This window comes from Nuphar pumila, chromosome 12, assembly GCF_984573655.1.
Source record: "Nuphar pumila chromosome 12, dmNupPumi1.hap1.1, whole genome shotgun sequence".
NCBI lineage: Eukaryota > Viridiplantae > Streptophyta > Magnoliopsida > Nymphaeales > Nymphaeaceae > Nuphar > Nuphar pumila.
Window position 1 is genome coordinate 104695002 of NC_143260.1, and position 13332 is coordinate 104708333.

General features: G+C 42.4%; 1 protein-coding gene across 1 annotated transcript; it reads left to right on the plus strand.

The window, feature by feature from the left end:
* The first annotated feature begins 1831 nt into the window (after positions 1-1831).
* Positions 1832-4274, plus strand: LOC149821438 (UDP-glycosyltransferase 76B1-like). Its single transcript, XM_089981951.1, has 2 exons — positions 1832-2297; positions 3382-4274. The coding sequence occupies exons 1-2, from the start codon at positions 1832-1834 to the stop codon at positions 4272-4274; spliced, it is 1359 nt and encodes a 452-aa protein (XP_089838077.1).
* The last annotated feature ends 9058 nt before the right edge of the window (positions 4275-13332 follow it).

The window sequence follows — 13332 nt, forward strand, 5'->3', positions numbered from 1 at the left end:
GAGATATTTTGTATTTTTTTTAAGTATTTGGGGTTGTGCCCAGATTTATTTGAGTTTACTAGTTCTGATGGTTTCTTTGTTTTTTTTTTTGTTGAAGTTTTTAATGTGACCGATCGATAGGGGAAAAAACTCAGAGAGGAGAAGATTTTGGATTGTATTAGCAATGTATTTGTGGGCTTAAATATATTTTTTATCAATGTTATTTTTTCACACCTCTTTGCCTATTCTTATTCTGCTGAAGTTTCTATGTTAATTTTTGAACACTTTGTACTTGTTGGTATAGTTTATTGTCATAATTTTTTTTATATAGTACAGTTTTGCCCACTCTAATTTAATTTTTTTGCTCCACAACCCCATCACCGATCGCACATGGGCTCGCCTCGGGTTGGTAAAATCCTTGAGATCTCCCCTACCCACCGGGGAGTACACTACACCCAGCTTGGACCACGGCTCCTGATGTCACCCGAGGGCTTCCAACTTGTGACCTCCCAACAACTTGGTGATATTCACAAGTGGCCCCTACCAGATGAGTGGAGCCCATGTGGGCATGCTATAAAATTTTGATGTATTTATAGCTCTTGATTTTTTTATCGCCTGAAATCCACATTCATGGATTCCAATGATTAAAACGCAATTTCAGGTAGGGATGGCAGTGGATCGGGGAAAGCAGGGCCCCGGCTCCGTTTGGACCGGGGATGAAGGGTATGAAACAGGGATGGAGGCGGGGATGAAGGTTAAAATCCATCCCCGTCCGGGGATGGAGGCGGGGATGGATGTGCACTTTTCCCCGCCCTGCCCCGTCCCCGCCACGATCCCCACCTCATCCCCGCTCCAACCACTTTTCCCCGCAATATCCCCGCCCCGCCCCGCCTCATCCCGTTTGAACCGGGGATGGAGGACATGAAACGGGGATGAAGGCAGGGGTGGAGGATAAAATCCATCCCCGCCCGGGATGGAGGCGGGGGTGGAGGATAAAATCTTGAGGCGGGGCGGGGGTGGAGGATAAAATCTTGACGCGGGGCGGGGGGTGGAGACCTTGTCCCCCGCCCCGCCCCACTGCCATCCCTAATTTCAGGGCATGTAATATCACTTCTACTATGTCAGATCACATTGTATGACACATACACGAGGGCGTGAAGATAGGGATTAGTGGATCCCATTCCCCAGTTGATGCAAGCAAACGACGAGGACCAATTGTTATTTGACTCAGCTGGGTTGGGTTGTTCGTGTCCAACACGACTAGACCAGACTGCATAAGGAGACAATAGACTTGACTTCGGAGTCAAGATAATGCTCATTCCCAACGGCTCTAGCACGATTACCGAAAACCTGTCCGCCTAGACCGTTGCAGCATTCATGTGATTCGATTATGTGATCTGCAGGAGTCGGGGTGAGGATCAGGTGCAATCGTATTGTTCTGTAAAAGTGTGCTGCTGCACTTGAGAGTCCACCATCTTGAGATACAGACTATCACTGTGGAGCCCAACAGAAGATAGATGGCAAATCAGGTTCAGTAGCACATTAAAGTGTGCTATGTGATGGCACTTGATCTGCTGTGGGCCCAATAGCAGAACTGCCCCCATCTATGGGTGGAGAACATAAACATTACCACTGATCCCATCATTTGAATCAGGATGGGTTCCATCATACATTAATCTTAGTCATCCAATCAATGGCTAAATGGTTGCACTGTATGGTTAGGATTGAGTGTATGTGGAACCCATACTATTTCAAATGATGGGATCCCTGTTCCATCAAGATAGGAGCTCAAGGAATCATATAAGGTAAAGAAGAGGGCATTGAAGAAGAGAAGACACACAGCAGCACAGCAATGATAGGAAGAAAAGCTCCCCATCTAGCACTTTTCCCTGTACCTCTACAGGGACACATAACCCCAATGCTACAACTTGCTTCCCTTCTCCACTCTAGAGGCTTCTGCATAACCATTGTTCATGCCGAGTACAACTCTCCGGATCCCAGAAACCACCCGGAGTTTAACTTCGAGTCCTTCGCCGATGGCGTAGAGCCCGAGCTTGTTCAAAGCATGGGCATCAAGGAGCACCTCTTTACTATCTTGGCCGGATGCCGAGAGCCGTTCAAATCTGTGATGAGAAGGCTTCAGATGGGTGAAAATCCAGTGGGTTGTCTTGTGTATGATGCATTGGTGCATTTCAGTGGAGAGATTGCTGAGGAGTTGAAACTGCCGAGGGTGGTGTTGAGGACCAGCAGCCCTACCTCTTTCATGTTCTTTGAGGCCTTCCCTTATCTACGTCAGTTGGGCTACGTTCCTGTCCAAGGTATAACCTACATCTCTATCTTTCTTAGATCCAGAGCCTCCTTAGGCTCAGAGCTGTTTTACGGTTACCCCACTGCTCTTGTGCTCTCTGATGTTTAGCAGTAGTGGTGTTGCCAAAACACTCCATTGAGAATGGAATTGGCAGCCCCAGGATCACATTTCAGCACCATTCACAAATGGATGACAGCAGATCAGGTGGAAGAGACCTTAAACAGAAAATGGGTCCCATACAAAATTTGGATCCCGATCACTTTCTAGATGAACTAATAACAAGGTTTGAAATATGATGGGTTTCATCATACATTCAATCCTAGCTATATATCCATTCGAACCATCTAGCCATTGATTGGATTGCTATGATTGAATGTATGATGGAACCCATCCTATTTCAAATGATGGGATCTGTGTTCACCTAGATGTCAAAGCCATCACTAAAACCTGGATAGATGATACCTCAATAGGCAGAAAGATCAGGTGATCTACCAAATCAGAGTTTTGGTGCTTTGAGATCAGCGCCATCCATTCAAACAACTGTTAGCGAAGCCATTGATGATGATATCATGTGAGCTGTCAGTAGGGATGCAAGTGTTTCAGATTTGGGGTCCCAAAATACATTGAAGAGTCGGATCGAGGATCTGGGACAGCCAAAATGTGCATATGCCCCTTCTTGAATCTGTCCGGGTTTGCAACCCTAGCTGTGAGCATGGGGACACTTGTTTGCCTATGAATAGCCAGAGAAGATCCAGTTATTTGCACCAGAGTACTTAGTATAGTGCGTGATTGGACCGAGTAGCTTGCAAAAGTACATGATTGAATCACTAGATGCCATGCATCCCCTTGCTAGAGAGTGGGGAAGGAGTAATGTGTGGCATCCATTCATTCAGTCGCTTACTTTTGCAGGTCACTCAACAAGTACTCGATCGGCTCTTGTAAAACATCATCATCATCATCGTCGTCGTTGTGATTGTCATTGTCGATCGTCGCCACTGTCGTATCATAATAGGCTAATGGTCTCAAGTGTCTAGATCTATTTCTTACTGTTCCAACAAATACCGATTACAAACTAATTAATGACTGCAACTCAGACAATGATCCACAAACCTTGATCAAAGAGATGCCACCATTCAGAGTGAAGGACCTGCCCGTGGTTGAAACCGATGATTCTGAATTTTACAAGTTTGTGGCCAACATTGTGGACTCAACCAAGAAGTCATCAGGGCTAGTGATGAACTCCTTCGACAAACTTGAACAACAGGCCCTGGATTGGATTCGATCCGAATTTCCAATGCCCATTTATTTTCTAGGTCCTCTGTGCAGTTATTCATCCGGCAACTCGGGCAGCTTGATCCAGCAAGACCATAGCTGTTTGGTTTGGCTCGATGAGCAAGCTCACGGGTCCGTGATCTACGTGAGCATTGGGAGCTTGGCGAGGATGGATCCGGCTGAACTGGCCCAGATGGCTCAAGGCTTAGGAGATAGCCAGCAGCCGTTCTTGTGGGTGGTTCGGCCCGGTTTGGTTCAGTTGGAGGAATCGGTTCGATTGCTGGATCGGTTCGGGGAGGAGACTAGGAACAGGGGACGCTTGGTGAAGTGGGCTCCACAGGCTGAGGTGCTGGCGCACCCTGCAGTAGGTGGGTTCATGACCCATTGTGGTTGGAACTCGACTTTGGAGAGCATTTGTGCAGGTAAACCCATGCTATGCTGTCCTGCCTTTGGAGACCAGAAGGTGAATGCTAGGCTTGTTAGTCATGTATGGGGGGTTGGTCTGGAGATGGCAGGGAAGTTGGAGAGTGAGAAGATCATGGACAGTATAAGAAAATTGATGAGTGAGGAGGAAGGGAAGGAGATGAGGGAGAAGGCTAGGCTTTTGCAGGAACTTTCTCTTGAGTCTGTGAAGGTTGGGGGATCCACTTTTGATGCCATCACTAGGTTTACAAATCACATCTCCTCTTTAACCGCACGTAGTAATGATTCTTAGGGTGTGTTTGAATCCCTCAGATCTCAAATCTAAGGAAAATCTTTGGGTTTGAGTTCCGAAGATCTGTCAAAGAAAGACTTAATAAATTGACTTATATACATGTTTTGTTTCTTCCACATTTCAGTAGAAGTAAGGAAACCCAGCGCAGGGTTCAGGTGCAAGTGGGTCGTGCAGTAATTGGGTTCAACCGGCAGTAGTGCTGTGCACAAGCCTAGAATAGTTTAGCCACACTTTGGGCTTTTATTTGACCATCTCTCTCTCTGTTGCAAGTCGATGGAGACTAATTTGGAAGACGTGGTTGCTTACTACTTGTGGTTTGTTTGGATGGCACACAATGATGCTACTTTTCCTCAAATTTCGATCATCCTTAATAATCTTGTCTACAAAATCTTTGTTAATGTATATGTGATTCTACGTATGCATCTTAGAGACCTTTCATTCCCTCTTAACAACGTTTACTCATCGGTGGTTTCTTCTAATCCAACGGATCCTGGTTGAGTTTGGCTTGGTTGTCGGTTGTTATCTGTTTGTAGTTTCTTTTTCTTTAGTTATTTTTTGTTTTGTTCTCTATATAGTTCAGTTCATGGGTTCAACATTTTGTTGATCTTTGTCCGTGGTAATGTTGATCTTTTTTAGGCTCTCTCTTTCTCTCTCTCTCTATATATATATAGGTGCAAAATGATAAGGGCTATTTTTGCAGTTTTTACTCATAAATGTATTGGGCATGATCTATTTACGATAATCCACACCTGGATCCTGTGTTTTTTATGAAAAAAAAGATATCAGAAGCCTCAAAATTTTAAAAAGATTTTGGGCTGTTAATTTTTTGAACTCTATAAAAACCCACCCATTTTGTTTGAATCGAACACTTCAAGAGCCAATCACTACAAAATCAAGTATATAGATCACATCTGTATGGTTAGAATTTAAAAATAAAATTAAAAAACTCTGAAAAACTCATTTTACACGTATCATTTTGCACCTATCCATTATATCCACCCATCACGAACAGGTTCATAAGGAGACGAGATCAGTCCTATTCATCATTAAAAGTGACATGAGACTACCCATAGGCCATAGTATATTCCAGGCCATGTCGTTAAGCCAGATTTGCAAAGACAGGTAGTCACTACAAACATTAATAGAATGAAGATAACGCTTCTAAATAAGATCTTGTCATATCTTTGCATGTTTTGCACATTGTGTGGCACGGGAGGAGACTGGTTCAGGTAAAACATTTTGATATAGGACGTTTATCATACAAAGCTATGTCACAAGGACACGCTTTTTTTAGTTGCGTGTCCCTGGTGACATGAGCAAGCACACCGACACATATGACATTATTTTAATATTTTTAAAACAATATTTTAATTTTATTTCAATAAAAAGATATTTTTAATGGTAAAATATTCAAAAAATAAGTTTTTATTATTGAATAAAATTTTAAGAATTCTGTGTCTTCGTGTCCCATTTTTTTAAAAGATTATTGAACTTTGGAGTGGAATCTGAATCCAGCATCCTCGAGTCCACGAATCTCTATGACATAGATAGAAAGACACCTGTCTTATTTTGTGGAACCCAGAGCTACTTTTGCAGTACCAAAATTTGACAGGCTTCACATCTTGTGTTGGCATTTAAATAACACTATAGGTGTCACGGTCATAGAATTTGCAAAAAGTTGGGCCTTCGAATTTTAAGCCCGTGACAATAGGGCAGCCCCTTTATTTGATCCACAGCTATAGAAGAGATGGGTCATATTCAATATAATATAAAAAGGTTTAATATTTGGCCTTGTTTAGGGCACGGAACTATTGAACCAGAAATCATTGTTTCAAGCTTTATCTGCTCAATCTGGCTACGTGTTCAATATGGCTTGTTTGCTAAGGATCAAACCTTTGATCATGTTATTTTGATTTAAAAATATGAGGTTTTAAGTTATGAAATTTTAATGCATCGGTAGACTATTGATTTTGGAAGCCCTTAAAAAAACTGCTTACACTTTACAACCACAATCATTCAAAACTCTTTTTTCACTAAACAAACTATGTAGATCACATTTACAAAAAACAAAATAAAAAAAGTCATTCAAGCTATGTTTGGGAGCTTTGATAGGAGGTTATGTTGTAGTTTTCACTGTCTTCTCATACTATCTTCCTGTTTGGGAGCAGTGGCATTACCCAAACAATATGTTGGGGTTGGCAGGCCCAACACCACATTTCAACACCTTTCACGAGAAATATATTTTTGGCAACTCCATCTCTCAACATCACACATTGGCAAAACGATAATCGTGTTTCCATCCCATTGCAAGGCTCGAGAGGATGGTGTGTGTTCTCCTCGAAAATCAAATTCGCGTGTTCCTGTGTGTATAGAGGAATATCTTGGGACCCACAATAATTTATATGTCAATGTTGCCCACGATGACTTTATAATAAAATAACATATAAAAAATATATATATGCTTTTGAGGAAAATGTCCTCCCGTAAGATAGATATGCATTGGATGAAAATGTCCTCCCACTCCCTGTAAATAGATTTGCACGTTTTATATTTGTTTTTAGCTTGTGTTACAACACATGGCCGCCTTCTCGTTCTTGCCTGATGAGTTGTGAAGCCTGATTCATAGTTTTTTCTCTTACAAAAAGGGAGATCTGAGGGTTCCTCCAGTGCAGGTTTCTTATGGATCAGACCCAATTTGCTTATGTTTGAGACTCAGTTTCTTATGGATCAAACCCAATTTGTTTAGGTTTAGGGTTGTCGCCCTTGCCTTGTATAAATTCTTTCTTTTCTTTTTCTCTTGTAACTATTGAAAAGAGTAATAAGATTTCTGTCTGAGCGACCGTAGTTTTTTTTATTCTTTCTCTGTTGAAAAGAACAATTTACAGTAGAAATCAAATCAGAGAGTAACGATTTACAGTAGAAATCAAATCAGAGAGTAACGATTTACAGTAGAAACCAGATAAAAGAGTATCAATTTACAGTAGAAATTAAATCAGAAAGTAGCGATTTACAGTAGAAATCATATAAGAGAGTAGTGATTTACAATAGAAATCAAATAAGAGAGTAGCAATTTATAGTAAAAATCAAATAAGAGAGTAATAATTTACAGTGGAAATCAAATCAGAGAGTAGAGATTTATAGTAGAAATTAGATAAGAGAGTAATGATTTATAGTAGAAATCAAATCAGAGAGTAGCGATTTACAGTAGAAATCAAATCTGAGAGTAGCGATTTACAGTAGAAATTTGATTTGTACTGTAAATTGCTACTCTCTGATTTGATTTCTACTGTAAATCGTTACTCTCTGATCTAATTTCTACTGTAAATTGTTACTCTTTGATTTGATTTTTATTGTAAATCGTTGCTCTCTGATTTGATTTCTATTGTAAATCGCTATTCTCTTATCTGATTTCTACTGTAAATCGCTACTCTCTTATCTGATTTCTACTGTAAATCGCTACTCTCTTATCTGATTTCTATTGTAAATTGCTACTCTCTTATCTGATTTCAATTATAAATTGCTATTATACTCAGTTTGACGTTGCCACCATTATCTCTATTGTAAATCATTATTCTTTGTCTACTCAGTTCGATGCTTGCACCCTGGTATCATGATGAATAATAGACAGAATGCTGATTTTTCTAGTAGTTTAACTATTTCTCACGAACAGACGATGATAAAGGGTGCTCCGACGATAATAGATGACGACGACGACAAAGGGTGCTCCGACGATAGCAGACGACGACAAAAAGTGCTCCGACGACGACAGAAAGCGATAATGGGTGCTCTGACGATAGCAGACGACGACAAAGGGTGCATCATCAATCAGCGCTCCTGTTACAGCAGATGGTGCATCATCAAAGGGTGATCCAGAACGTTTGAGGCGACATATTGCAAGGAGCTCTTATTAATGGAGAGGAGTTTACTCCTTAGGGCAAAAATGATAATGATTTTAACCCTATCTGGTGGGAGGACATTTTTATCATTTTCTCAAAATATCGTTTTATGGCACTAATGGCAGAAAAGGGTACTTAAGTCTTTGCAAACGCACCAGACTCCAATGCTAAGTGATGCTGACACACACGGGGAAATGAGCTCCACATGATTACATACGTGGCGCTCATTCAGACCCGAGAACACGCACTTGCGTGTTCTAGGGGAGAACATATAACCTGCTTAGGCAAGGCTCCCATACATGGCCTATATTCAATACCACCAAATATTGACCCAAGTGAAGCGGATGTCTCTGTCAAACTGCCAAAGTCCCACCATCTCCTCGCCCAGGTGGAGATCAAAACAGTGAACAGGTGTGGTTCAGATTCAATGTCACCAATCTTTGATAAGGATGAGTATGATCAGTTGATGCACTGCAAAACTCAGGCCCCAACTGCAAAGAAATTAATTTTCTGATGGTAAAGTTCAGATGCAAAATTATTGGTTCTCAAATGACACTTCAAAAGAACTAGGAGTAAAAAATGTAGTTGAACTCAATGTAGCCCGATCTGGCCTGGTCCATTTATTCCTTGTGTTTAGTACCCAACCAGACCTGCCCTGAGCTCAACCTGATAAGGCCCGGAGCTAAACCCAAACCTGACAAGAGCTTGTCACAGGCTTTTGGTGGGTCAGGGACTGGGTCTGTCTTTTGGCAGGTCAAGGATGGGGTTGGATCTGTCAAACCCTACGGGCCTCAAGTCAAGCTAGTTCGCTCCCATCTACACCTAAATGCCCATTCCAAGGCATCCCCATGATACATCATGATTCAAATGAACATGACAACAAATCGATATGATAAAAAGCTTTCTCACAAATAGGGGTGGCAGCGGACCGGGATGGGGACGGGGTGGGGGACAAGGTCTCCACCCTCTCCCAGTCTCAAAATCCTGCCCTCCATTTCCGCCTTCGTCCCTACACAGGTTTTGATTTTAACTTTTATCCCCACCTTGATCCCTGTTTCAGGTCCTCCATCCGAGTGGGACCATGTTTCTCCTTGATCCATTGTCATCTCTAAAGAAGGATTGTGGGTGGGATGGGAAAAAGTGTAAGTCCATTCCCGCCTCCATCCCTGCAAGGGTTTTGATTTTAACCTTCATCCCCGCCTCCATGCCCGTTTCATGTCCTTCATCCCCAATCCAAAATGGGATGAGGTAAGGCAGGCTCGTTTCTCCCCGGTCCACTGCCATCCCTAATCACAAATATAGCTAATATTTTAAACAACTACATTAATATGATTTACATGGTTTATTTGTTTAAAATCATCCAATTGTGACAAAAACCTGCTTGTTTGTCACAATTGGATGATTTTAAACAAATAAACCATGTAAATCATATTAATCTGATCTTAAAAAAATAAAAATATATAAAATAAAGGTGATTTGTACTCAATAGTTTGGTACCTTCATTAGTACCAAATATTTTTTTTTATAAGCAAGCTAGGGTTAGGCAGACCCACCAGGGGTACATCGAAGCATTGTGTTTTGAACTTCCAACGTCCCCAACACAAGAAGATGTGCACAAACTGATGGTACCAAATATTTATCCTTTTAAACTTTTTGCCAAAAAAATACCTACTGAAATCTAGGAGTGTCAACGGGGCCTGGCTTACCCGGACCCGACCCAAACCAAACCCTATAGGGTCCGGGGATGGTGATAAATTAGGGGTGGCAAAATCTGACACGACCCGCCAACCCGCTTCTTAGCCGGGATCAGGTTTGGCTTAAACGGGTTTGTGTCATAAACGGGTCAACCCGCCTAATCCGTTTATTAAACGAATCGGGTTCGTGTTAGGGGTATGCCAACCCGGCTGACCCGTTTAATAAACGGGTTAGGCGGATGGGTCAACCCATTTACCCAGACCAGACCCGCCAACCCATTTACCAGAATCTGACCCGCTAACCCGCCAACCCGTTTACCCGACCTGACCCGTTTATTAAACGGGTTAACCGTGTCATGTCGGGTTACTCGTTTAAAAAATGGGTTGGGTTCGTGTTTGCCACAGCTGATCTGTTTAATAAACGGGTCAGGTTCGTGTTGAGGTATGCCGACCCGCCGACCTGACCAACCAACCCGACCCGATTGCCACCCCTATGATAAATAATAACACCCAATTAAGACCCTGGGTCCAGACTCAAAGGTCCAATTAATACATGGACCCAGGTATAGTTTTTAAATTTTATATCACACCCGGACTCAACACTTGGATTCGCGTGGCAGCAGCACCTATACGGTGTTTCGGGTAGCCTCTTCTCCTATATTAAGCGGTTGCTGTATTTTTGATAGCAGCATGTGTGATTGTCGCAACCGTAGCGTGCCCTTTTGTTGCAACCAGAGTATGTTGTTGCTGCAGTAGTTTTGGGGCAGCAAACATTCAGACTCTCGCCCTTGTGTGTTTGCGGGCGTTACGCGTAGTATGACTATCTTGGTTCGGCAGCACATCGCAGTGTGCACGACATAGTTGCCGAATCAGCCTTTTGCAAACAACTCACCTTGTCGCCTCTATGGCAGCAAAAATGTATATAGTTAAATAGGTTTTTACCTTGTGCAATGGCATGCTTATGCATCATAATTAGCCCTTTATGTAATTTTGGGGTTCGCAAATTGTAAAGCAATTAAAGATATGAGTGCGAAGTTATGTATTCGCAATGTAATGGTAAGAACTATCAATTTGTGTAGTATTGACCCACCTACATTGAGGATATGGTCGCCTCGACATAAACACAATATATTCGCAAATGAATGCCTGGTTAAATGCCTTCAAGTATAATAGGGTTGTTACATAACTATGAAACTCAAGGCGTACAACATCAATTGAATGTGGTCAATGGTAGTGCTTGTATATTTGATTTCCTGAATCACATTGGCAATCAAATGGTTTTCCCTAAGTACGTAGGGAGCTTGAGGCACACTTATGGATATCGCAGTCTTGTGAGACGTATGCGACCTTTGGAACTCCTTGGCGAGTGTTTGTGAGCAATGGCCCCACTTCACGAGATGAGCTCGCTTTTGGTTGAATTATATGGTTTATGAACCTTGGCACAACTAGTGAGTCACGTTTTACCGTGGCAAATGCTTCTAACTGTCTCATCATAATGTGCAATGTTTTGTAATGTCACTTGGTTGGTTCTTGCACTTATGACACGATGCACATACTTGTCCACTTGTATCTGTGCACCGACTCACGATTACACATTTGTTTGCACATCACAGTCTTTTGTGTTATTGCATTGATCGTTATGTTCTGTGATGCATATCATGTTACAAATGTTACAACTGTGTTAGATTTTATGTTCCTTGATGCATACCATGCTATAAATGTTAATATCTTATGCTTTGCCTAATTACACTGATTCATGCTAGTTATACTCTCTTATAGATCCATGTATAGTTTTATCACTACTTTATACTTGCTCATGCTGTAATTGCTTAGTTATTGTAATAAGCATGCTAAGTGTTGTATGTATAGCTCTGTTTCGATTTCCACGTATGGTATATCGTGTTTGGTTTGTCTCACCAGCTCGAAAGAGTACTAACCTTGTTTTATGGGGATACATGTATTTGCTTAGGCGTGCGATGGAGCTCGATGTGCTGCAGCGGACTCTAAACCAACACTTCTGAACCTCACTTGTTGGATCTTGGCCGTTGTCGTTTTGTATGAGGGAAAGATTTGTACATCTTGTTTAAATTGTAAAACATGTATTTAATAAAAACTGTTTCCTTTCTATTGTTTCACCCCTGCGGCCCCGCCCAGAGTTTCGCCGCTTGTTTCCCCTTGTTTTGGTTTCTTCCGCACTTGCATACTGGTTTTCAAAAAAAAAAGTTTACCCTAAATCCAAAGGATTTTACAAGTTGGGAAAATCTGGGGGCGTCACATTTGGTATCAGAGCAGTGTTTTAAAAATAGTTAAAGAAGTGTGGTTCAAGTCTCTGCACGCATCAGCCATCGCACTGTAAGTATTTTTAATTCAGTTCTATTATTTAATGACTTGTTCTACTTGATTTAGTGAATTATGTGTTTCTCGGGTGTCATCCGATGAGAGACCCCATCTCGTGCTTAAGCCTCGTATATCGGGCTTGAGATATTGATTGTCAGAACCTAAGGGTTCATTTGCGCTTGTGAATCTAGTTTCCCAAGCTGGTTCGAGTCGACTCCTGTGAGAGTTGGAGATTTTTTGACTGAGATCTAGGGGACTACTTGCGTAGTTCGCCCTTCTCGTTCCACATTGTGTTGGTGGAGACGATCGATATATCACAGCGATTATCGAGCTTTTGGCCTTATCGTATTGTAGACGAGATGGCTTCGATGAGAATCGTCGTGTGAGGCTCTAAGTGGATGTTTTCTCTCTTTTCCAACTTCGTTGGAATTGTTTGTAACTCTGTCTTTGGTGAAGGGTATCTTGTTGGATGCGATCCTTCCAGAACAGAAGGCGAAAGCCTTGTCTGTGCCAGTGAGTCTCTGCGTATCCCGTTGGCGGATACTGCTGATTTCCCCAGTCATTCTTGATGATGAGAACGTATCTGTTGTTTCACGCTTAGCATGTCACGCTTGTGTTGCCGGTGTGGTCATTTGACTCCTGAGAGGGTCGCGTTCTGGGGATAGTTAACACCGATCATCTGGGTGTTGTTGCTCGTGAGAGAGCGTTGCGGGAATTTTTTTCCCCTACCACTGTCTAGAGGATTGTGGTGCGTTGGCTCAGGAGACAATTCCTGGTAGTGCCAACTGTGCCGCTGGATGGAGTAGCTCTCCAGCGATGTCGTTAGCGTGACGATCCGCTAACGATGCCATTAGGATGGCGAGTTCCTAATGAGGTTGCTGGGATAGCGATTCACCAGCAAGGCCGCCAGCGTGACGATTCTCTGACGATGCCGTTAGCGTGACGATCCGCTAACGATGCCATTAGGAAGGCGAGTTCCTAATGAGGTTGCTGAGATAGCGATTCACCAGGAAGGCCGTCAGCATGACGATTCTTTGACGATGCCGTTAGCGTGACGATTCGCTAACGATGCCATTAGGATGGCGAGTTCCTAATGAGGTTGTTGGGGTAGCGATTCACCAACAAGGCAGT